The following is a 26,416-nucleotide window of genomic DNA, read 5'->3' as shown; positions in this document are numbered from 1 at the left end:
GCTCTTCGGCTCAGTGGCTCTCTCAGGCTCTTGTGTTTTATCTTCCGCAAGTTCACTTCCGCCAAATCGACCTCTTAGCCTTGAAGCGATTATATTCCCCAAGCAAACCATTTTCCAATCTTCAACGTAACTGTGCCAGAAGAGAGGAGTGGAATGGAGGATAAGAAGAGGGAGAGGAAGGGAGGAGAAGAGGGATAACGGGTAGAAGAGGAGAGTAGGTGAAGGAAAGGAGGAGGAAGAGGAAGGGAGGGAATAATGATAACGGGAGGGAGAGGAGAGAAGTTGGAGAAGGAGAAGGGGAGGAGGGAGAGGATGAGAGGAAATGCTACATAGACAAAGAGGGAGGATCGGAAGAGGAATAGGAAAGGAGGAAAGAAGATGGAGAAGGAGAGAGAGGGAGAAGAAGAAAAGAGGAATTGGTTCACCGACAAAGTTTGATTGCGTCATCGCCCATTAGATCCCGCCCCCCCCTACCCTCCAACCCAAAAAGCGACAAACTTTACCCAGGGGTGGGGGCGGAGTGGGTGGCATGGTTAGCAGTTTAGCGGTTAAGGTCGAAAATTCCCAGATTAGCGTCGCCTTCATGGCCACTTTGTACACTAGAGTCTCCGGATATTAACCATGGGAGGGGAGATGGTGGTGGTGGTGGTGGTGGTGAGTTGGGGACGAAGGGGAAGGGATAGGAGGGTAAGGAAAGGGTAAGGAGGAGAGGAGAAAGCATAAGGAAAGGGAAGGAGAAACGGAAAGGGGAAGGAAGGGAGGAGGAAGGGACGGGAGGGTAAGTAAAGCGTAAATAAAGGATTAAGGTTAAGAAAAGTGGAGGGACGGGAAGATAAGGAAAAGGTAAGGGAGGGAGGAGGAAGGATAAGGGAAGTGAGGGAGTGACGGAAGAGTAAGGAAGAGGCTAGGGAAGGGAGGAGGAAGGATAGAGAAAGTGAAGGAGGGACGCTTGGGTAAGGAGGAAAGGGCAAGGAAAGGAGGAAGAAAGATAGGGAGAGTAAAGGAGGAAGGCAAGGGAGTAGAACGGTGATAGACTCAACTTTATACGCCGTGGGTTTAATGCAATCCAAGGAACGCCATTTTACAGGAACGTAACCTTAGAATTTACGCTCCACCAACGGCATTCCACGAAATTCGGATTAGTAGCGGAGGCGAGGAAGAGGCGGAGGACTTAATTACTGTTAGGTGGGCTTAGGTTTCCCTGGGAGGCGGATCAGGAGTAGCGGGAAGTACTCAGGGTTCACGTGGCGTCTGTTGAGGCTGCTGAAGTGGGTGTTGTCAGCGCTGTTTAGGGTCCCATATATCACTTGGAGCCGCGGGTTAGGCCTGAGCGAGACGCCATCCTGTGGGGCAAAACTCCGCCGAGGTGTGATTCATGTCCCCGTGACTGGCCCGCTTCACGCTGCCCGCACCAATCTCTTCCCCCGTCGCCGACATAAACTGATACTGTTGATCGCTTGTCTTGAGAGCCAGCAAGGGGAGCATAAAGAGTGGTACGCCTCCCTTGTTTCTGTTAGTTGTAAAGCCTTTAACATTGCATTATTGATTGTATATAAACTTGTCTCCTGGTATGCATTGCCTCTGTTTCCTTTGTCTTCTCTTTCCGGCCTCGTTCCCGCATCAAGGCGTGGTGTACCCTGGTTGTCATGTGGAGCTCCTTCGGTTTACTACATGTTGCTACCTTGTGGCGCGTGTCAGGGCTGAGGAGCAAGCCGTCTGGGGTTTTATGGGATCATTCATTAGTAAGGCAAGTGTGGCAGGGATAATGGATCTCTTGACAGCGTTACGCGGTGTTATGAGTGTCAATTTAAATCATTATTGCTGCCGGTGCCTCCACTAGGGGGGTCAAGGGTATAACGTTGCCAGATTATTGTACTCAGAGCCTCGTATTTATCGGTTTCTGGCTCATAGCTGTTGCCAAGAAGCACCAATAATTAACCACTTAACTGATAACCATATATGAAGGCAATTATTTGGGTGGTGAAAGCAGTTATTGGGTCGGAAATCGGCAAACATAAGAGGCAGAGTACGACAGTCTGGCAACGCTGGTCAAGGCACATGCGACGAGGCTGAAGGGGTGGTCTGGGTATGGCCACACGCCAAGATTGCTATTAATTACTCGACATGGACACACCGCTTAACTGCAGCAAAAAATGGCTCGTTCATTACTACACGACGATCCGTGATAAGCATGGCATCATCGGGGTCTCGTGGGGGCCGTGACCGCCTCTGATTCAGTCCTGTTTTACGCGCCAAGTCAGGGGTGTAAAGGCTCGTATTATTGTGCCATTTTTTCTCCCTCGTCTTCCCCTTCACTGGGCAAGGATAATGGAAGACCAGGGAAGAGAATGATGAAAACTGTACGTCGTGGTTTCATGGTGTATTTGGGCAAGCGAGTGAGAAGGCTAGATGGTGGTGATGGTTATGGTGGTGGCGGTGGTGATTCTGGTGTTGACTTTCAGCTTTAAAGATGAATTAGAGGGTAAGGAACGTGTAGAAAATGAGAGGAAAGTGTTGGTGTTTGTAGGAGGCCGTGACGTGAAGTTCTAATGTTGGTGTCAGATATTAAGATGAATTTGTAGGCTAGGGAACATAGTAAAGGTGAGACAAAGTAATAGTGTTTGTTTGATGCCCTTGCGTGAAGCCCTTACATCAGTGTGAGGGCGGAAGAGTACTAATAGAGGGGACAAGAGAGTGAGTGGTGGAAGAGAAGGGACAGGGAGAGGTCGTGGGCTGGGGCGAGGTGGGGAGGGGGTGCCTGATGCTCCCCGTAATTGGTTCAGACCCGCGCTGACTCTGACCATTAATCTCGTCTAGTCTAACTTCCAGTGAGCCACGGACAAGGATCCCCTGTGTTCGGGAGGGCGGGAATCTCGGCCTGATCCTCACCTCCTACACTTCCTTCACTACCGGGGAAGAACTGCGGGTCTGTTTACTAAGTGAGGGCATCCGTGAGTGTCAGGAAAGGCGGAGAACACCCGAAAACACGCCATCAATCCGGATTTTGCTATTTCACGGGGACAAAGCCGAGAGGGACAGACAGGCCCGAGGCAGCGCGGCCAAAAAAATATGTAGTTCATTCTCCAGTCTTTTTCGGTGAAGAAGTGGTAACGTGTAGAGAAAGGGGAGCCGGGAAGGAAGATTTATGCGAGGAGAGAGTTTGGGCGGCGGGACGAAGGTGAGAGGCAGAAAGGAAAGGAAAGTCTGGGAAGGAAAAGGAGGAGGTGAAGGAGGAGGGCTGAGTGGGCGGGAGCATGGACAGACTAGAAGAAACCTCCAGCAAGGCAGTAGTGACGTTTGTTGAATCACGCGCCTTCCCTCCCTTCCCCTTCCCTCCCTCTCTCTCCCTCCCTCCCTTCGTCTGTGGTGTTTGTTTGACGTGTAAAAGTAAAGGGAAAATATTGCTCGGCACACCATTGCATATGAATTTTCGGGGATGTCATGTTTGCGGTTCGTTCGTTTTGTTTAGGTGTGTGTGTGTGTGTGTGTGTGTGTGTGTGTGTGTGTGTGTGTGTGTGTGTAGAGTAAAGGAAGGAAGGAAGGAAGCTCAAGGGTAAAAATAAATAAAAAAAGGCCGCTAGTTTGAGTATGACGTATGCATGTGTGTGTGAGTAAGCGACGTGCCTGAGTGTGTGTGTGTGTGTGTGTGTGTGTGTGTGTGTGTGTGTGTGTGTGTGTGTCAGCGAGGGAGGCAGTGGGTGGGTGCCGTGCCCGTCTTAAGCCCAGCAGCAGACAGCGTGCCCAGTGCCAACTTGGATGTGGTGAGGGCTGTGTGCTCCTCCTCTCCGCGAGCCCCCGCCGCGACTTCCTCGAACCCGACCCACTCAAGGGCAAGTTCGGGCCTCCAGCAAGCCAATAATAAGAATCTGATGGTGTTCTGTGATGCTCCTGTTGTTGTGTGAGGCCCCGCGAGTGCCCAAAGCAAGAGTTACCCCCGCGAGAGCCCCCTTGATGGAGGATTATCTGTTCCTGGTTCAGCGAAGGTTATTCTGGAAAGAGAGTGAAAGCATGACTTGCGGTTTTCGTGTGTTTCTCTGAAGTAGAAGTGAAAGCAGAGTGTGAGGATGTGCAGGAGGAAATGATTGATCAGTAAGAGAGTAAAGATGTGCCGTGGATGTTGTTTTACTGGGGAGAAAGATGTTGAGCAGCTAATACATGAACTAGAGAGTTGTTCATCTGAATCATACCGAACGATCTTGAGTCATGTGATCAGTCTTTGCTTTTATAGCCGATTATTATCATCAGTGTTCACTACTCAAGGTGAATTAAGCGAAGATAAAATGTGGCCTTTGTCGTGCCTCATAAAACACCTTTACGCATAAAGTGTGATATAAAAAGGGATGAAGTGTTGTGGATGATTCTAGGAAACTGTACCAAGCCACTTCCGTTTTCCTCCTCACGACTCCCTACTCTTCACTCCGCCAGACAGATGAGTGACTCGCCACGTGTGTTGGGAAAACATAAACAAACAAAGGACTGTTGACTAAGGCAGCGCAACGGAAGGACTCGCGCGAGATTCTTATCAGCTCATGTTTGTGTTGGCAAATGTGGCTTGAAACGTCTCTGTAGCCTAAAAAAACGTTGTCCTTTGTGAGAAAAGAAATGTGTTTGATGTAAGATTATTGTTTTGGGTTATGTGCAGTGGATAATGAGTGTTGTATGTGTGTGTGGTCTCGCATACTTTTGTGGAGAGTAGCGTTTGTAGAAAAGTGGCGTGTTGTAGTGAGTAATTGGACAGTTTCATGGTGGTGAGTCAAGGCTGTGAATCATGCGGGAGAGTTAGCGTGGTGTGGCAGGATTTGTGTGATGAAAGGATAGATAAAGAGAGCAGTTGTAATGGTAATAGGATGGGTATGGATATGTTTAGAGGAATGGGACCGTGTTAGGACAAAGCTGTAGTGGTGTGTGATAAAAAGTATAGATATATAGCGCTGATCAGGGCAGTGAAATGATGAAGGAGGAGGTATTGATAGAGGAAGGCTAGGATTCTCTCAGCCAGCCTATCACACAATCTTGTAAGCCTGTAAGAAGCAATTAACTATCCAGGTCTAGGAGTAAGCGTCTTAAATCGGGAACTGCTAACAAACGGAGGGACGTGACGTAGGAACATAAAATTGAGACTCAGAAATAGGTACTCACATTGGTGACGTGAGGGTATACACAAGTGCACCAAATTGGGACATTGGGAAAAGGCACAACAGGTACCTTATGTTTGGGATATGTTATTAGGAGCATTAAGTTAGGATGTAGGAATATACGCTTTACATTCTAAGGGGCGAGGGAAAAGGCAAATTGTACCGTGACTTGGAACTATCGCAGAGAACAGCAAAACGTTGAGGGCGTCACCGAAATAGCCGCACCACAGCGCCTGGCACAGTGCAAGGTGTTGGCGTGACCTTGAGGCCAGCACACGCCCCACATACACACACCACGCACGGCCCAGACGCACGTGTGAATAGGGAACCCACGCTTTTACCCATGCCCCGCCACCCCTCTGTTTCACGCCATCCCGACCCATCACATTGTCCAAACATTATCGTGTCTTCCTTCCTTGCCTCGCCCTGTTCTCCTTCACCCCGCCTTATCCTATCACCTCAAGTTCTTGCTTCTCTCTTCTTTTGCCCCGTCCAGTTCACTCGCACTCCAGGCTGCCCCGTGCCATCACCTCATGTTCTTAGTCCTTTCCCCGTAGCCCCATCCCGTCCCACCACTGTCACCCCCCTTTTAGCCCAGCTCCATCTCACTCGCCCTCAAGGTTGCCCCGTTCCATCACCTATGTTCCTGTTCTCCACGTCACCCCGCGCTGTTCCCTCTCGGTCACGTCCCTTTCACCCCCACCCAGCTATAGCCTTCCAAGAGATGGCCGTAATGCAGTTCCATGTTGCTCCGTTTTGCTTTATTCCAGCACAAAACACGAACAGCAGTGACCTTATGTCTTACCAGCGCCCCGATCCTTTCAAGTAAACCAAACCCACTAACGAGTATGCTCTTAGTATCCTCGCTTCCGCCCTTACCTTCCCACTCGTCTCCCCAACGCATTACTGTCGATTGTAAAGGAAAGGGATAACCGTATTGTACTAGTAAGCGCGCGTACCCACACTTACACACACACACACACACACACATGGATGGAAGAAGGAAGCTGGAACATTGATTTTAGTCTTTGGAAATTAGTATCAGACATTATTGCTATTTTCATTATCGTCTTTATCATTACTATTATCATTATCATCATAAGAATCATTGTTTTCATTATTAGTGGCAGTCTTGTTTTCTTCATCATCATCATCATCATCATCATCATCATCATCATCATCATCATCATCATCCTCGCGGCTTTGCATTCCTTGCCTCCCTCGAGTCCTCAGTCTCGTCTTTATGATTCTGTCGTGGAATTTCATGAATACATTTTCTTTTAATTGCACGACGCCGCGTGTTAATTAACAGTGCGGAAGTGTTTATCTTATTGCATTTTCATTTTCTTATTAGTAGCTCTTTAAATATACGTGTTATTGACGAAGGTACTAAAGCATTGTGGAGTTACTGCGGCACGGGGACAGGAATAAGTAAACCCCTCTCAGTTTTCTTAATAAATCTTAAAAATCATTTTAATCCCCCATTTCTTATTAGTAGCTATTTGATTTTTTTTTTGACGGGGGCTCGAAAATATTGTAAAGGTATTGCGCCCCCGGGACATGAATGAGTTAACTTCTCTCAATCTTCTTAATAAATCTTACAAACCATTTTAATCCCCCATTTCTTATAAGTAGCTATTTAAATATATGTTTTTGACGGGGTACTAAAGCATTGTGAAGTTACTGCGTCCTGGGACAAGAATACGTAAGTTAATCTTCCTCGGTCTTCTTAATCAATCTTATGAGCCATTTTAATCCTCCATTTCAGTTTCATCGGAATGGCCAACTCACTCTCGGGCGCAGGAATAAAAATTGGGAAAGACTCTGGTTCCTCTGTTTCCGACAACTTTCGTTCGGCATAAATTTACGTTTACTGCATTGCGGGTCTCGTACACTCCCGAGGTGGCACTGGTCAGGAAGCGAAGGTGTGGCGGGGTGCTCCGGCCGGGACGCGCTCCTTCGTTCCGTTAGCTACCTCCACGTCCTATGCTTACGGTGTCCCCTTGAGCATAACCAATCGGGCACGTCATACACTTTATCTAGTCCCTGTATTACCGTATTCAGTACGATTCAGAGGATAATAATATGATTTATTTGTCCTGATTCTAAGTTTTAATATACGTTTTACGGTATAAGATATTTTTTGAGCATCATTTTCGTTTATTTCAGTGTTAGATATTAATATAATGATCTATGAAAGCGATCTGATAAGGATATTTTGCCCTGATTCTAAGCTTTCCCTGTCTGAGCATTATTTCCGTTCATTCCAATGTTAGATATTAGTATTACGATGTGTGGAAGCAAACTTTGAAGAATTTTGAGGGTACTGTTAATAAAGCTGATATTACAAGACACTTTCGCTTCTCACATCAGCTATTTCTAAAGATCAAAGAGGGGATCAATCAGGTTCCAATGTGTGTATTTTTAGGTTCATAGTACAGAGGAAGGGTCACACTACCACCAGGGTTATAAAACTGCTACTGGAAATGACCCAAACTCCTATGAAAGCCGTGTCTAATATGTGTACTTGGGCGACGAAATGTTTTAAAATACGACCCTTAGTAAGCCTTTCCTATTCGATCATCACTCCCACATAGTCCAGTGTCAGATGTAAAAATGGCGATCGAGGAAAGCAAACTGAGAACAATATTTTGGCGCTACTACTAATCTATTTCCCCTCGAGCATCACTCCTTATAAGTATCTCTAGTATTTGATGTAAGCTTTACGCGCCATTAGACCCAGCATAGCATCACATCGGTCATACAGGCAGGCTATGAGTATGCTCCTTAGCCTCTCCAAGTACGCTGGGCCCCGGGAATATACGTCGCTATTTCGTAAACGAGTATCTTCCTGGTGCAAGGGAGAGGCGAGTACTGGCGAGGGGAAAAGAGGGAGAGAAGGAAGGAAGCTTGAGATTCTTAGCTGGTAGATTAGAGTAGAGTATGTGTATGTGGGGGTGGGTGGGGGTTGTGTGTCTTAAAAACGCCTTAGCTGGGTAGAACTTGGTTGTTTGGGAACGTTTTAGGGTAAGTAGAAGAATAAACATTGAGCATCTTTACCAGCATCATTTAGTCTGAGGAATCCTCTCTTCTCATTTCCTTTCTCCAGCATCTTTCCCCACACTCCCCATGGTCTATTTTGTTCCCTGCCTTTGCTTTCTGTCGTATTTCTTCTTCTCTCCATCTCTCCTTTCCGGCCTGCTTTTCCCTTGTCGCCATCTTTCAGCATCCCTTCATCTCCCTGTTTTTTCTCTCCAATTTTCTATTTTTCTTCCAACGTCCCCGTCCTTATCCTCTTTTTCCTAGTAACATTCTCTTTCCCCATAAGCCTTCATTCCTTCCTCCCTTCTCTCCGTTCTTCTTGCCGTTATTCCTCTCATCCTTTCTTCCTTCCTCTCTTCCTAACATCGTTCAATTCCCTCCTCTTCCACTTCTTCCTTCTTCCTCTCCATATCTTTCCTCGTCCCTTCTTTCCCATCCTCTCGTCGACCTTTCCCAACCCACTCCCTTCCTCTCTCTCTCTACCATCACCCTCTCCCCCTTCTCCCCCCATCCTCCTCCTCCCCACCCCTGTTCCTCCGCCTAATCATTGCCGGCGTGAGGAAGGAGGCAGCAAAGTGGCGTCGTTCCCCCGCCATGGTTCCTTACTCATAGCCACTGGGATGCGCGCGGGGATAAAATTGTTGAGTATTGCAAATAAATCCGGAGCGCGCGTACAGCTTTAAGCAGCTCACGCAACCTTGAAAAAGCATAAAGGGGAAAATACAAGCCGCCATTATTACCGCTGTTTTCACTCCCGGCCGAGGCGAGGCGAGGCGAAGGTTTTTTTTTGGTTCGTGTGTGTGTGGCTGAAGTTTCGGTTTTCAATACTGGGGAAAAAATAAACTCTGATGTATGTATTCCGCAACGTGTATTAATGTGGGATGGTAGTTTTGCGGTGTGGTTGCGTCTCCTACACACTCCAACCAGACATGCTACCAAACAGTCAACCAAATAGTCAGTCAACCAACTAATCACGCACACACCAACCATCCAAACAGCCAACCGAACACCCACCTAACCACACACACACCAACCAACAGTGAACTAATCAACCACACATCGACCAAACAACCAAACAGTCAGCCAACCAAATAACCAACAAAGGCGTAATTCATGTGGGCTGACTCAGACTTGCAATATAGATAAGCTAGTTTTGCCCTTCCCTTTCCCCTTTCTCATCCTCTCCTCCCCCTCATCCTCTCCCTCCTTCTTCTTCTCCTCCTCCCCCTCATCCTCTCTCTTCCTCCCCCCCTCCACCAAACCGGCAACAAGATAAGTTTTATATGACAATCTTCAGGAACGCAACGCCCTGAGAGTAGTCGTTTTGACCCCTCCCTTTCCTCCCCTTTCCCTTCTTCTTCCGTCTCCTCCCCTCTCCACCTCTCTCTTCCCCTCCCCCAGCCACCCTACGCCTCTCGCCTCACTGCCTCATAACCTCCCGAGGAGCGCCCCTCTACCTTACCCCCTCACTGGTTCGCTCTCTCGGTTTCTGGAATCAGGGGTCGGAGGGCGGATGGCAAGGCAAGGACGAGCTCAGATTATGTATCCATCATCGTTTTCCTTCAGCCTTCCTATCCGGGCATGCGCATACAAGCACATACACATACACACACATACGCATCCTCTCCCACCCTCCCCTTCACACACACACACACACACACACACACACACACACACACACACACACACACACACACACACACTCATAAACACAATGTAACAAGAATTTTCCTCTCTAGTAATCTTTATACTCGCTTTTCTTTCTATCTCCATGTGTCTATTCACTTGTATATTAGGACAGTACATATTTTCTCCTGTTTTCCTTCCTTTTCTTCCCCGGCAATCTATCACTTAGCAAACAACAATATATTATTAATCTGTATTCCTGCCGCTCATTCTCCCATGTTGCTTGAAGATCAACTAACCATCGCTTGTATCCGCTAACTGACACTGTTCATGGTCACCACACAAACAACCTAGGCCTAGTCTCTCCATGGAGGCCTAGACGTCCCCGCCACTACTTTCATTTTCATGACGGGGGGTCGCGGAGGCTCGCACGACTTGGCAAAACACTCTGTGGCGCTAATTGGCTGGCCAGGGACTTGGGGGAGGGTAGGTGGAGGGCATGTTGGTGCTGGCAGCGGGCGGTGGGCGGCGGGAGGCGCTTCACGCACTCCTGATGGGCTGGGTTGAGATTGCTGGGTCTCAACTTTCATGTGTGTTCAAGATCCTGGCTACTCCAAGGCTATGTTGCGTCTGTGGCGAGGTGTGTGGGAAGGCTGATGGAGGACTGGCGTGTGTGTGTTCTCGTAAGACTGAAATGTGGGAGTTATTTACCCTCGAGTTATAGATGCATGTAAGACTAAAATGTGGGAGTTATTTACCCTCGAGTCATAGATGCATGTAAGACTATAATGTGGGAGTTATTTACCCTCGAGTTATAGATGCAAGGTACTGCCATCAATGTCAACTGACTACTGGCTACTTTAAATCTCAGTCTACTTGGCAAAGATCACTGACACGTTATCTATCAACTCTAACAGTTGTGGTGTATTTCGACAAGTGATTGAGTTGTTTTGTAGCCGCTGCGTTTATTAATTAATTTGCTCTAGCACTCTTGTTGTGTCCGCTCTCCTCTGTGCATTGTTCATGAGAGGTGCGTGCATGGAATGGTTGGGACACAATATCAAATAACTAACTTTGTGCTTGGTAACCATAACTAAAACAAAGACTAAACTTTACACCTCGAATTGAATCGTCAGCCTGCACCACACACGCCACCGTATTAGCTTGAAAAGAGACTAATCACATTGTTCTGATATGAGGTGAAAACGCTTACTTCTGTCGTTCGATTCCTTTGGTTGAGACCTTTGAACTAACCAGCTTCTTTAAGTTTGTGCTTTTGTAAATGCACCGGAACGAAAGAAATTCAAAACTGTCGTGCCTTCCGGAATAGAAGCAAAGGAAATGGAAAAAACAAACGAGTAGCATATATTTTACTCAACAAATTCTTTACCTGACAGAAGTATCGCAAATCAGAACACCAGAACGTGAAGGATGAGCGCAATACGGTACAAAAGCGGAAAACGAACCACCGAAATCACACGGTACGAAGTTAATTATCTCGATCTCTTTGTTGATGGCGCGAAAAGTGAGATATAGCGATCTAGGAAGCGTGAGGGAAGGCTAAGACAACCGAAAGGGGAGCAGGTGCACAATACAAAGAAAAATAAAAGGGTCTGGAAAAGGGAAGAGAAGGGGGATGAACAAGGCAGGGGGAGTAAGACTATCGAAGGGGTAAGAGGTGCACATTACAAAGCCACAAGAAAAGCGACAGGAAAAGGGGAAAGAAAGGGAATGAAGAAGGCGGCGGCGTCCTATGAGATTGCAGACCTTGGTAGACAATAAATCCAATCGAGGCGCTGGCGGGTAGGATCTCCATGACGCGCTCTGGCGGCCGGAACACGAACTGAAACCTTGATCACGGCGGCGCGGAGGACGAACCGAGAAAAAAGGAAGACGAGCCAAACAAAAACTGATGAGGGAAGAGAGCCAAGGGAGGAGGAGGAAGGTGGAATAAAAAGAAAATTGTGAAAGAAGGAAAACACGAGATTGAGGGAAAATTGAAGATTGGTAAAAACAGAAGGAAAGCGAGAGGAAATGTAAAATAAGGAAAATGTAGGAAAATGTGATTGTGAGGAAGGAGATAGAGAGCTGGAGGAGAAGAATGAATATGAAAAAAAAAAAGAAATCGTATTACAGAAAGAACATAACACGATATTGAAATGTGAAAAAAATACAGAAGGGAAACAAATGGAAATGTAAAATATGGAAAGTGTAAAATATGAGTGTTAGGAAGAAGAAGAATGGAGATGGAGAAAAAGAAAATTGTATAGAAGGAATAACCAAACACGAGATTGAGGGATAAAATAAAAGAAAACAGAAGGAAAGTGAAAAGGAATGTAAAAAAAGAAAAAAATGTAGGATGATATAAAGGAGAGGAAGGAAGTGGTTTGAAAGGATAAGGAGAGAGGAGAGAGGGAAGGGAGGAAGGGGATGGATGAAGAAGGGAGGGAGGTAGATAGAAAAAGAAATACCAGAGCCCATCTAAAGCCACCTGAGACCTTCTACCATACAAATTACATCCCTTGAGCTATTTCTACATTTTATTTTGTCGTAATTCAGTACGTTACATCATAATTATTTTCTGTCGCAGCTCATTATAGCGTTAAAGATGTTGGGTGCTACTGAGGAGTCAAATTATAGTATCCGCACTCTTCCTTCACTACCTTATTCGTCTCTTATAATAAAAATAAAAGTTGAAGTTCATAGAAATTATAAAAAAAAACAGCCAGTAACAATATCTTACTAAGTACCTGTAAATCAAAGTTAAAGTGTAGCAAATTCTTGTAGTATGTGATATTTAAGGAATGTTTATAACCACTGCTGTTGTAAGAGACCTCAGAGGCGGCAGGGAGGAATTGGGTGAGGGGAAGGAGGAGGGCGAGGGAGAGAAGTAGGTGATGTGCCTGGGGAGAGGGAGGTAGGAGGGGGAGGCCGAGGTGTAGGTGGTGTGCCTCGTCAGCGTCACTCGTCCCGTCACTGACCAATGGCACAATTACAGAATGCAAATGGGAGTAGAAGCGACTTACTCTCCCGCGTCAGGGTTGAACAGACACCATCAGTCTTTAGTTTCCCCTCAGACGAGACTTCTGGTGATGCTACTTGTACATAATATGGCGGTGGATGCCTTTTTTTGTGTACCTCAAGCTTCGTGTATTCCCTTCTCAAGCACGTGGATAGGAGAATGAGGAGGATGAGAAGAAGGAGGAGCAGGAGAGCAGGGTTGAACAGACACCATTAGGCGGTGGATGAATTTTTCTGCCTCAAGAGTCCTGTATTTCCTCTCAAGCACGTGGAGAGGAGGAGGAGGGAGAGGGGAATGGGAGGAGGAGGAGGAAAGAAGCAAGTCACCCTCAGCGCCATGCAGTAAGTGGCGTCTAAAATTAGATCTTCATGGTAACAGAACCTTAGAATGTCCAAGTGGCATTTCCCTCACCCTCACCCCGCTTCCCTCCTCCCCTCTCTCTGCTTCGTTCAAGATGAGGTCATTAGTCGCTCACCTTCCGCACGAGTATTTTTAGGCCATCATCGCTGCTGACGTGAATGTTGCCGTAGAAGCAGAGGTATGTAGGGGCGACATGTCACAGTGGATGGATGGCTCCCACACCCGCGCCCTACATCACCCCTCGGGCTGCAACACCTGCGGCCCGGCACCAACTAGTTACTATTGGCCCGTAATGGTGGCGAGCCGGCCGCACCTGCCTCATTTGCCACGATGTATTGATCCCGCCCCCCCGATGACTTCCGCAGTTAATGTGTCCAATGATGCTTTTACCTTTGAGTGTACACAGTGGATACATATTGTCTGGTTCTTCAGTAGAGGCTGATGGGATGCATGTGGGTACTTAAAACACGTGTATCAATGATTCTTTTTGCCATTTAAAGTACACAGTGGAATCATAATATCTGCTTCTGTAAGGGGTGAAAGGAAGCATGTCCCCACTTAACACTTCTTTTCACCGGGAATGTAAAACGAATCAGAGGGAAGAAATAGGAAACGGTGCAGACCGGGGTAAGAGAGAGAGAATTAGAGGCAGAAGTAAGCGGTAAGAGCGTCCCCACAACTCCATGGGGCACAAAACACACAGTAGGAAAGGTCTCGCCTGCTCCTCGAACACTCGGGCCGTATTGGGACCATTGTTGCGCCGAGAATGAACGTGGCGCAAGCTGAGAACGTATCGGAGGGGGAAAGTATTGCGGGAGTATGTCTTGTGAATAGAGTACCGAAGGAGGGAGGGACGGGGAAGGAGGAGAATGCAAGAATGAACGCGAGGGGTGTTTGAGCGTAAGTGCTGCCTCAGTGTTTATGTTTGGTTGCTAAATTTGGAAACTTGCACAATCGGCGGGAGGAGGAGCAGCGGGGGAGCTTACGAACATACACAGCCGCCCATCCCTTGCCTCGCCCTCGTCCCCCTCGTCCGCCTTCCACCCTTAGCAAGAAAGAACATTGAGGGGGGTGTAGTAAAGGGAATCGTGCTGTGCCTAGAGGGGGGAGACACACACACACACACACACACACACACACACACACACACACACACACACACACACACACACACACACACACACACACACACACACACACACACACACACACACACACACACACACACACACACACACACACACACACACACACACACACACACACACACACACACACACACACACACACACACACACACACACACACACAGGCAATTCGTACTTCTGATAAATGGAAAACTTTTTGAAATTTATGTGTAAAACTAAATAGATTAACCTTACGTTCTTTTAATTGAATGAGTGGATATAGACTTTTTTTGTTCCATATCATCAGGATCACTATTCTCGTAGCTCACTTTCCTTTTACTTACTAACTTACACTTCTTTGACCTTTCTGTTACTTTCTGTTACTTTACTTCTCTTTTCCCTCTCTGTTACTTACTCATCTTTGTCCTTTTCGTTACTTTTTCCTCTTTTTCCTCTTTGTTACTTATTCCTATTGTCCCTCTCTGTAACTTACTCCTCTTTATCTTCTCTGCTCCTTACTCTTCTTTGTCCTTTCTGCTGCTTCTACTCTTCTTCTCCTTCTTGGTAATCATCTCACGTCTTGTTGCGTCGAGTCAAGAGAGAGGGAAGATATGTGAGCCAGGGGAACAATTACGCCTCTTTCCATCTTCCCCTTCATGACAGATGGTGAGGCGATGGTGTCCCTGGCGGTGTGATGAAGGACGACCTTGTGATGATGATGATGATAGTGTAGGTGATGTGGGTGGTGGTGGTGGTGGAGGGGAGGTGGGGAGAGAGGGTGGCCGTTGGGGCGTAAGGGGACTCTTGAGATCGTGGTGGGGTTGAAAAAGCAGGTTTCTTCTTATGATGGATTTCTTTATCGGACTCTCGTTGTGAGCTATGGTGAAGAGCAGGAGCAGGAGGAGGAGGAGGAGGAGGAGGATGCGTGGGTAGAAAAGTAAGGAGAGAAAGATGAGAATAAGGATCAATAGGAACAGAATACGGTGAAAGAAGCAAAAGGAGAAGTAGGAGAAGAAGAAAGAGGAAGGATAGGAGGAGTAACTCTTTTAGGACGCAATATGAACACATGGAGGGAGAGGAGCAAAAAGAGGAGGAGGAGGAGGAGAAGGATGTGATAGTAGAGGAGAGGTGAGGAGAGGAAGACGAGGTTAAGGAGGAATAAAAACAGTTCGTGGAGGTAGAGAAGTAAAAGGAGGAGGAGGAGGAGAAGGAAGAGACAGCTTGGGGTGACGGAGGACGGCGGGAGTTCGTGTGTGTTTGTGTGTGAATAAAATGGACCCAACTTGAAGGTCTCACGTTGGTATATTTTGGCAGTGTCCTCGTGTACATAAGAGAGACAGACAGACGCACACTGCTTACGCATATACCATACACACCCACTCACACACACACACACACACACACACACACACACACACACACACACGCACACGCACACACACCGCAGGGTACAAAAGTCAGTTATTGTGTTTCCTCCAAGCCTCGAGTCCGGAGCTGTGTCTTTCCCTTGCGCTTGGCTGAGGGTCGCGAGGTAAATGTAACGAGGATGAATGCAGGGAGGAGCAGAAGGAGAGGGAGGCAGAGGGAGTGACTGGGAGGGGCATTTTAGTGCATGTTTAGGATTTTGTAAGGTGGGGTTCCTTACGTATGGTGTCCCTTTTTACTTGAGCGCTCGTATTTTTTTGTAGTAATTCCGTAGGGTGCAAAGGGACAGGGAGGCAATTGGAGCTACTTGGAGGAAGATTTTGGTGTTCGTTGAGGGTTTTGAAGGTGATGTTCCTACGTATGGTGTCCTTTTTTTACTTAGACAGTCGTATTTTTTTAGAGTAATATCGTAGGGAGCAAAGGGACAGGGAGGCAATGGGAGTGACTTGGAGGGAATTTTGGTGCATGTTGTGTACTCTGAAGGTGTGGTATTCCTATATATGGTGTCTTTTTTACTTTGGCGCTCGTATTTTTTTATAGTCATAGCGTAGGGAGAAAAGGGACAGGAGCGCAATGGAAGGTTCTTGGACGGACATTCTGGTGTATTTTTAGAGTTCTGGAGGTGGCGTTCGTACGTATGATGTCATTTACGTGGGTTTTTGTGATTTTTCTATTATTCCTTATTGCTGTAACTCTTCCATCTCACCTCAGTAGACGTTGCAAAATCACCTTAAACAAAAAAGCAACCAAAAATCTCCACTACTAAAATCTTGAAAGGAAATCCACGCCAGAAATTAAGGGACATCAAACATTAACAATCAGCTTAATTCCTTCATTTAGCTCCGGGGGCCCCTAACATCGAGGGAGGCGCTTGTCGGTTCTTTGTCTCTGGGCCCCGCTGAGCCTCTGGTCGGTGTGAACAACTAACGAGACTCCTTTGAAAGCGGGAGGCGCCAGGCGGGTAAACAGCAGCCATTCGGGAAGACGTGTTAGCCATAGGAAGTGAAATATGGCTTAATTCCCTTTAGAGCTTTATTGAAACTACTTATATAACGCTCGCAAAGACGGCGGAAGGCTTAGATAAAAGAAATTCCTGCGATATTTATGAGGGAGATGGAAAGGTTGCGTCTTTAGGAGTTTATACAGCCAGGGAAGAAGACGGGAAGGTAAAGTGCGAGTCAGGACTGGAAGTATATGTGTCCAGAAGTGAATTAGTGGAGGAAACTTAAGTGTTCGTGACCGCGTTGCTGAGGAAGAAATAAAAGTGAGTGTGAAACTTTTGGTGTGGCTTTCGTGAGGACACTGAACGCGGCCTTGAAACTAAGAGTGAACAGAGGCAGCATCAGCCACGTAGGTGAAGGAAGAGTACGTGAGTGAACAGAAACAGCATCAGCCACGTAGGTGAAGGAAGAGTACGTGAGTGACCTTGAAACGAAGTGGGAAAGAAGACCAAATTAATGAAAAGAAAATCTGGCAAAAGAAATTGAAAAAAAAAACTAAATCGTCGAAAACGGAGTCAGACAAAAGAAAATGAAAAGAAAATCGACTCCTAGGAAATAGAATCAAGCAAAAGAAAATGAAAATGAAACTCGAATCTGGAAAATGAATGCGAATTGTTGCCTTGCCGTTTTGTTTTGTTATTTTTAAATGAAATTGGAAAACTGAAACACGTTGATGAAAAAATATCAGAAAAGAAGGAAAATATGAAAAATGAAACTGAGGACATTGAAAACAAACTAAGACCATGGAACCGAAACTGGGGATAATTTTGCTGGCACACTTATATACAAAAGAAAAAAAGAAGAGGAAAGTAATGAAACGAAGGAAAAAATCTGGAAAAAAGGGAAGCACAGGACACTGAAAACACAGACTTGAAAAAAAAAAAAATGAAAATATACGACTAAAGATCTTGCTGGCTCACTCGCTTACCAAAAGGGAGACAAAGGAAACCTGATCGGAAAACTTGAAATCGCCAAGGAAATAAAACCTCCAGAAATGAGATGAAAAAATGGGAAAAAAAATGAAAAAAAGAAAAGAAGAAAGTACATGTGATTTTTTTTTCAGTTCCTCGTCACCATTACCTCATTGTGCATTTTCCTTTCAGATAAAACACAAAAATAAACCAAAAAAAAAGTGTCGGTCGTGGAACATTTCAGGGACAAAGGAACAGAAAGTGATTTTATTTAAGGGAAAGAAAATACTTGCAATAGAGAACCTCCACGTGACGTCCAGGGAAGAGGTAGAGGAAGACCCAAGAGGCACCGGGGCGACTCTTGAGGGGCGAGAGGAACACCTGAGGAGAATACAGGTAAGAGGGGCATCTCATCTCACTCTTTCTCTTCCTCTTTTTTTGCTATTTTTTCCCTAACGTCCTCCCTCCATTTCCTTCTCCGTTTCCTCTCTCCCTTTTCCTCATTTTTCTTTTGGGTTCTTTATTTTGTTTTTCTCTCCCTCCCTCCCTTATTTTTCCCCTTGATTTTCTTTTTTTATCTTTTCTCTCTTCCGCTCTTTTTTGTTCTAAGTTTTCTTTTTTCTATCTTTTTCTCTCCTTCCTCCCAGTTTCCTCCATGCTTTCCTTATTTTTCATATTTTTCCCCTCTTTTTTCCTTCCTTGTTTCTTTACGGCCATCTTTTTTCTCTCCCTCCTTCCCTCTTTCTCTCTTTTGGTTATCTTTTTTCGTCTTTTTTTCTGTCCTTCCCTCCTTCTTTTTCTCCTTCGGTTTCTTAATTTTCATCTTTTTCTCTCTCCTTCCCTTCCCCTCTTTCTCTCATCTTTATTTCGCCTTCTCCCTATTTCTCTCCTTATTCCCCAATTTTTATTTTCCTCTCTAATTCCCTCTTTCCTATTCGTCTTTTTTCTACTGTAAATTTCATGTGTTTTACTTGGCCGCGTTTCTCCTTTTGGTCTTCTTCTCGGTCTGTATTTCTGTCTCTCTCTTTTTTTCTTTCTCTGATCTTTTCTTTCTCTCACCTTACCTTCTCTGTTTGTTTGTCTTTATCTGTGTGTGTGTGTGTGTGTGTGTGTGTGTGTGTGTGTGTGTGTGTGTGTGTGTGTGTGTGTGTGTGTGTGTGTGTGTGTGTGTGTGTCTTTTCTACCTCATAACTCATCTTCGCCTTCTCTTTGTGTGTATGTGGTAGTCGTATGTTTGTCTGTCTTGTTTATCTATGTCTCTATTATATTAGCATTAACGATTACATGTATAGACATCAAGACACTTTTTTGCTTATTGTTTCTTGTGTAAATATGTCGAGGAGTGATGTTTGAAATAAGAAGAAAAAAACTACCCTCTTCACAGCATTAGTTTTTTGATTTTATGACACTTTCCTCATGAGATATTTTACATTTTTTTCCCTATATCCCACGTTTGTTATCTTCCACTATCAATTATAAGCTTTTTTTTAGGTTCAGTTAGGTTTACATTAAAGTTCCAATAATGTAACAATTCATGCTATATTTTTATCTCTTCTAGGCCACCTTTTGTGAGTCTATATTATTGATTTTCGGTAAAACTTTCAGTAAAAGTCATTCTAGTTAGGTCTTTATTAATAACGAATTGACATAAAGTTAAAAGTGAATCGTTTTACCGCATATGTTGTTTTAAAGTGTCATTTTTGCTTTTCTTCTTTCTTGCTGAGAGTCTCTGTTAGTAAAGGATGTAAGGCAGGCGAGGGTGCAGACCAGTGCCGCGGCCTCCGCATAAATAAAGCCTTGTCTCGGTGCTGCCTTAAAGTAACGTTGCGTGCAGGCTTGACGAGCTCCAGACGCTTCCTCCCTGTGCCTCCGAGCCGGAGACTTAGTTTTGCAGCGGTGGTTACCATGTTTGTACTGTTTTCTCTTCCTTGTACTCCACTTCTCCACCTGGCTTCTCCCTGCCGTGATAGATGGCCCGCTAATATTTTTGTGGCCGCGACACTAAGACAAATTACCCCGTCAAGTAGTTATCCTTCCTCCTCGACATAATTACTTTGGAGACAAGAAGTAGGAACATTACCATACATACCTGAGTGTCTTTCCTTGCTGCGGCGGTATGGAGTCAGCCAAACAATTACTGCTCAGCCTGTGTTTTTCTTCTACCATGTTGCCTCTCGTTTCAGCGTCAGGGCGTGTTGCCTCCCAAGAGACCTATGTGCAGCCTCGGCCTTGGCCACCGTCGTGCCGTGCCCCAGGAGCCACGCATGTAAAGCCTTGACCCGGTGGGCGAGGCGCTGGACCCCACGGAAGACGCATGTGAAGTCCGAGCAGGTTGGAGTGAGCAGGTGGCAGCGGTCTTGTGGTGTCTGCCGTCTAGCCTCGTAATGGTGCCGTGATGGTTAGCGGCAGGTGGTGCGCGACCTCGCCTGCCCCCTGCTGCCGCTGCCTCCTGCACCCCGCCGCCCCTCCCGACCACTGACGATGCGATCGACTCCGCGGACGGGTGGGGGCGGCGGCGTCTTGGCCTTGTCCATTAGCAGAAGTTCCTCTGGCTCCAAGTGACTAGGACTGGGGACGTCTCGACGTGGGGGGCGCGACCCCCTTACCGCCGGGGGCCGCGCCTCTGGCCGCTATGTGCGGGGGTGTCTCCGCGTGGTGCAGGTGAGCGCGCGTTACCTCATCTCAGCCAGCCGCGCTCCCACCACCATCATGAGGTCCAGAAAGAAGGAAGGAACTACCAAGCCTTCCCGCAAGCTAGATAAGCGGTCTAGCCGGGGTGTTATGTTCGAAAATGAGGAGCTGCGCATGCGTACGATCGAAATAAACGCCGAGGTGGATCGCGGGCAGTCTGACTTGCGGAAGCTGAAGAGGGAGAATGAAACACTGAAGCAGCAAGTGTGGACTCTACGCGACGAGTACGACAAGCTGGAAAATTTTGTAAAAAAGATGGATGAAGATAGTGACGACGACGGTGACGACGACGATGACGACGACGACGACGACGAATTGGATAAGCGCTTCTGCAGTTCCAAAATCGATGAAGAAGAAGAGGAGGAAGAAGGTAATGTAGAAACAGACAACCTAGAAAATTTACAGAAAGTGTACAGTGGGAAAATGCGAAGTGTAGAATATATGCGGCAGGCGGCCTCCTTGGACAGCAGCGGGGCGACTGCGAGCTGCAGTCAGGCTCAGTGTTCCAGCAGCAGTGCGGGAGGCGCCTGTGCCGGGCCGGTGGACGATCTGGCCGAGCCGGGCCCAGTGAGGGTGTGCGTGTCGGGCGACAACCCGGCGTACGTAGGTGTGGGGGACGAGAACTCTGCGCCGCAGGGAGAGCCTCTGCAGCCCATGAGTAGTGAAACTTTTTTATCTCAAACTGATCATTTCAATTTAGATCAACTTCTTGATTTTGCGTCTTCATTCCATTACGACAGAAAACGGCACCTGGCGGAGGAGCCGCTAGCCATGGCCCTTCCCCCGGAGGAGAGACAGGTTTCTCCTCCAAGGGAGGCGACGGGCCCCGACCCTGGGTACTCCACCATGAGACGTCGCTCTGCCACTGTCATAGAAAAACTTAAGACCGGCACTAACTCTGGTGCGCTAGTGAAGGAAGTGAAACAGTTATCGCTCTGTAATGATGACGCAACGACTTCCGCGTCCGTGCCAATCAGTGAAGCTCCCGAGTCGACACGCACGACGACTGTCAACTATACTCACTCCTCCTACTACTTCTCCGGCCCGCTGGACGGTAGCCGCAGTCAGTCCCTTGGTACCGGCCTCAACTCGGCCGCTAACATTACCCGCACCTCCAGCAGCCCCGCGGGCCCACTCTTCGCCTCCAGTAGTGCTTCCAACATCGGGACCTCCTCCTCGCTGGAGGCGGGGTTGCCCTTCGTCTCCGTCTACAACCCTCGCATGTCCCTGGTGCGCCTAAACAGCATTGAGCCAAACACCATCATGGTCTCAGTGGCTGATATGCCTCAGCTGTGGGACATCACGACTCAGGAGATCATTGATGAGCTGGAGCAGCAGGCTGAGGCAACACTTATGTCCATCCGCGGCGTGAGGGTAGTTGGTCGCGCTGCCTACATCAGCCTGGGTCGGCACGACGCCTTGCAGCAGCTGCTGACTCACGGCCTCACGGTGCGGGGCGGGAAGGTGCCCCTCATCGACATCACTCGGGAGTCCATCGTCCTGGCCCTCACCGGCGTCCCTCACTACATCGCTGACGCCACTCTTGTTATTCTTCTTTCAGCTTTTGGCGTGATTATTGGTGAACTGGAGCGTCGGTTTTACAAGGGAGTGGACACAGGAGAACGTTTTGTGCGGATGAAGCTGAAGAAGCACGTCAAACTGCCCAAATATGTGACTGTGGGAGGATGTCGCATAGTGCTCACGGTTCACGGCCGCGATGCCCCCGCACAGCTACACCAGCCAGAATGGGGCAGCAAACTGTCCAGCACTCCGGCCCCAGTACCCACCTCCCACGCCAGCCACACACCCCACACATCCGAGGCACCTCACACCGACCTCACCACTCCGATCTCCCCGGACTCCGGCCAGTGCTCGGAGCCATCTTCCAGTGATAAGTCTTGCGAGCGTGTGGAGGGTCGGGACGCGACAGTGGTAAAAACTGAGGGAAACTCACAGACAGACAGTCGTCTTACCACTAAAGCATCATCAAAAACTTTCTCAAGTAGGTGTATAGTGAATCTTAAGTTGCCGGAGAGACCAGCTCCCACTAACCCCATCCCGAGACCGCGAGAGGGTTCCGCCCCTCGAGACGTAGGTCCGGGCCCCGGTGGAGGCGGCCTCGCCGTCAGCACAGGGACCCCGGCCACTCCTCTAGCGGCAGGTCACTTGCTGCGAGCTGGGTCCTTATTCCGAACTAGCGGCCCCCCCTCCCAGGCGAGCACTGGAAGCAACTCCCCCGCCGGCAGCAGAAGACACTCCCGTCTAGGCCTGATAGATCCTCGGGCGACGGAGTCTCCGCGGCCTCGGCCCAATTCCGTAGTGTTCGATGAGCAACCCCGCGAGGCTCCACCTGCTCCTCGGGCACTACTGACGCCACAGTTCCCCCAACACCACGGGCACGGGCCTCCCGTCTCCATAGGCCCCCTACCCTTGGCTAACGGCATCCTGCGGAAAGCGTCCGGGTCTGAACAGGAAGCTCTTCTACCGACGAGTCATAAATGTACAGCTTCCATAAGGAACAGGCTGAAAATAGGTCGTAGTATGTCTTATGACGCAGGGAAGCAGAAACTTGCGGCAGAGAAAGAGAAGAAAAAGTTAAGTAAGATGGAGAGCATCAGTGAGAACACTATCAATGATGACGTGAGTGACATCACGCCCCTGGGCGCCGGTGCCGGTGCTCGCAGAGACTCCGAGAAGAGCTCGGTCAGTGCCAACAGTAAAAGTAGTACCAACACCAACAAAAAGAAGGAGCCGGCCATAGACCTGCCGTGGTGTGGTTGTTGGGGCAACGGTTGTTTTTAGCGTGTAGATCACTCACTGGTACCAGTTCCATCCTTTGTATTTATCGTTATTTTTTTCTAGTCGATAATTCTTGTCCCAGACGTTACCTAGTCTTCATCCAGTAGTGACTTAGTGTTGGACTGCGATCAGAAACACACGTCTCGGATGACTCGTTGTATATATCATGTTACTTGAATCATGGCCACATTACCCATATTATTTTCCACTGTCAATCGAAAGGTAGCAACCACTCATAACGGTGACCCACGCTCATCAATTATGATACCATAACCATCTTGTACACACGTAACTATGTCATGGTTAGCCTGTCCTCCCGGCCACCAGCAGCCAGGCGGTGCCGTGGGCAAACATTCGCCCACCGTGAGCCGGAGTCCCCACAGCGCTCCTTCAGGGCCAGACACGCCATCCGCCACACTGACGAAATTTCTTCTATGCCAACCAGGAGTCGTTATTGTGAACTGTAATTCATTATTCAGTTTCTAAAATAGTAATGATGTATTGTATTAGTACAAATCAGTGGCTGAGCATTCTCTGTGGGTCAGCAGAATGATTGGTTGCGTCCACCATTGTATTTCTGTGAGCATATCAGGAGCAAGGCTTCGCCCCTGCACCGGCACCATCTCGGCAATCTTGTTCTGTTCCTTCAGTACAAAAATCCTCCTCTGTTCCATGCCACAATTGTACGGTTCGATTTATTTTCACGCTTCTTGGAATGTGACCTGAAGAGTTATCGGTGAACCTCGCCCATTGGTTCATGGTGGTTCATATTTCGTACGGCGTTACAAGAGAAGAGACTAAGCTTCATGTGGATGCAGTGTAGGGCTCTAGGCCAGAATTTGAAAGTATTTTTGTGGGTAACTAAGCACTCGCCCATGTGTATTAAGGCCGTATTCCCCCGAACACCACTCGTCGAGCAGCGCCCGCCCACCCGCTCGCCCCACCCGCCCTCGCCCCTCCCGCGGCTGCCCCGGACTGAAGCCGTTATTGCTTGTTGTTTGTTGTTACCGTAAAAAGTATATCCCAATTTATATTCTTCGGACATCACCCACCAACCCGCATAGTCACCAGTGGGGCCGAGGGAGCGGGGCGGGGCGGGGCGGGCTGGGGGCGGGCCGGCGTGCTGCGGGGCAATACAATACTCCAGTGGTCTCCAGCTGGTCGCGCGGCCCCTGCCCGCTCCTGCGTTGGGCCGCCGCCGGTGTTTAGACACTGAGTATATTATTAGCCTTAGAGAATACCGAGATATTTTATACACTTACTGCTTGGTCCCATTACTAGTGTTCCCTTGACGCGGCCAGACCTCCTTATATCTTGTGTTGATCACTTACAGCTAGTTGGTTACCTGGTCAGGTGCTCAAGGGAAGTCTATCTTATATCCTACCTTGAAATTCATTGAAGTCAGCGAGGTTTTTAACACCGATCGCCCGCCGTGGAGACCGGCCTTCCCGCCGCCTGGGGTTGTTGTTATTGTTGTTGGAGACTAAAGACGCCAGCTTGTTGGGGTCACCCGCCACTCCTGGAAGGGATCTCAGTGTAAAAGTTCATTTATAATGCTAACATTGATAGGGGTGTGCAGGAGGGGTGCTTGAGGGGTGTATCCTCGGGCTGTTCGTCGGAGGCGTCTTTAGTTGTGTTGTTTTGAGGGCGGGGTGAGGGCGCCGCGGGGGCCGGGAGGTGTCGTGCGGCGGCCCGGCCCCGCCGCCCCCGCTCCGCGGCCCGGGCAGCTGCCGGCACCCACCCTCGCCCGCCACGGCTCAACCAGGTACAAGAAACTGCATTCATTTTCATACGGGAAAGGTATTCAAATTCTGAGAGCAAGCCTTACAAGACGTGCTGCTAGCGCTTCTGCTTGTAATTTTGATATTTTGTAAAAGTTGTTATGATCAATGTTGTTGTTTATATAGTTATTTTCCTAGAAAATTGTAAATCCCCTTGGCTACCACACGAAATTCGTCAGGTTGTTTGGAAAAGTGACCACAATCATATTTTCTTCACATTGAAACATATTGATTGCAGAGGATATAATATATAATGGTGCTTTTGGTAGTCTAAGATTTTTTTCAAGAGTTATGGGCGGGAAGTTTATTAATAGAGCAATGTGGAAGGTTACGTTATGTTTGTAACGAAAAGAAAATTTAATTTTGTTCAGATTCCAAATAAATATTGAACAGGTCTAGAGTTTGTGTATCCCGAGTGCTACCATTACCACCACCATCACCATCACCTTCATCACCAACCAGAAAAAGAGTACCACCGCTGTCTCTCCTGTCACCACCACCATCACCACCACCATCACCTCAGTAGATAGAACCGCCAGAATCTCATTCCTCAGCACACTATTTACCTCTTGATATATGATTGCCCCTACTCTTCCTCACCGGCTCACCCGTCACAGGAGGACTGACGACGGAGAGGAAGGGAGTACGAGATAGAGAGTGAGTGGGAGAGAGAAAGGAGCAGGGGGGATTTACCTCCTCTCAGCGGATGCGAGGCAGAGACGGATGATGAGGGGAGGCGGGCGCCACTTTCCTGTATATGTTTTTAATGGAAAATTCATAATATTTTTTCCCTGATTTTTTCCTCGGCGGTATGTTAGTGGCGCCCTCTGTCTTGTGTGTGTGAGCGAGTGGAAGTTAATGAGGATGCTTCTTTTGAGGTTGATAATGCTGAAGGTAATATAATAATCACAAGATAACAATAATAATAATAATATTAATAATAATAATAATAATAATAATAATAATAATAGTAATGATAATGATAGCGTACTGGTTCTTGTCGTATTATGAACTACCTTCGTGAAGTTTCAAATCTTTTAATTTGAATGCCCCCTATAAGTAGACATATTAATATCGGAAACAATAATGAGCATGTGTGTAGGAGGGGGCTGGTAGTGTCTGGGTGTGTTTGTGTTGGCTTAGGAGAGAGAGAGACCGAGAGGTATAGATAGATAGATAAGTAATGTTTGCACGAGAGATGCTGTGAAACTATAACTGTAGTGAGAACAGCTCCCCAAAAAGTACATGGTATCAAAATGTGAAAACAAAACAAAAACGAAAGCAATTAAATGTAAGAGTACCCAAAGCGTCTTATCTCCCCGCACCAAAAAGGACTCCCAGGATAAAGCAAAGAAACACTCTCTTTTTAATCCTGCTGGACCAAACATTAAAAACTCGTTATCCCCATACACTCAGCCGCTCTGTGCGAAAAGGAGGAGAAGGAGGAGGAAGAGTAGGAGGCAGGAGGACAAGAGATGGTGGTAGTGAGAGTAGTA

The 26,416-nt window shown here is 47.5% G+C and overlaps 1 protein-coding gene and 1 long non-coding RNA gene across 2 annotated transcripts; both read left to right on the top strand.

Moving 5' to 3' along the window:
- Window positions 1-15,710: 15,710 nt before the first annotated feature.
- LOC127008870 (uncharacterized) lies at window positions 15,711-17,736 on the top strand. The gene is made up of 2 exons (XR_007761399.1): window positions 15,711-17,091; window positions 17,139-17,736. It is a non-coding gene; the product is annotated as an uncharacterized LOC127008870 (long non-coding RNA).
- A 106-nt stretch (window positions 17,737-17,842) lies between these two features.
- LOC127008869 (uncharacterized) lies at window positions 17,843-25,314 on the top strand. The gene is made up of 2 exons (XM_050881253.1): window positions 17,843-18,045; window positions 19,833-25,314. Exon 2 carries the CDS (start codon window positions 20,359-20,361, stop codon window positions 23,140-23,142), a length of 2,784 nt encoding a protein of 927 aa, XP_050737210.1. The 5' UTR covers window positions 17,843-18,045; window positions 19,833-20,358; the 3' UTR covers window positions 23,143-25,314.
- The last annotated feature ends 1,102 nt before the right edge of the window (window positions 25,315-26,416 follow it).

The sequence above is a fragment of the Eriocheir sinensis genome, chromosome 39 (assembly GCF_024679095.1).
Source record: "Eriocheir sinensis breed Jianghai 21 chromosome 39, ASM2467909v1, whole genome shotgun sequence".
Taxonomy (NCBI): domain Eukaryota; kingdom Metazoa; phylum Arthropoda; class Malacostraca; order Decapoda; family Varunidae; genus Eriocheir; species Eriocheir sinensis.
Note: the sequence above shows the minus strand (reverse complement) of the source record. Positions and strands in the feature narration are given on the sequence as shown.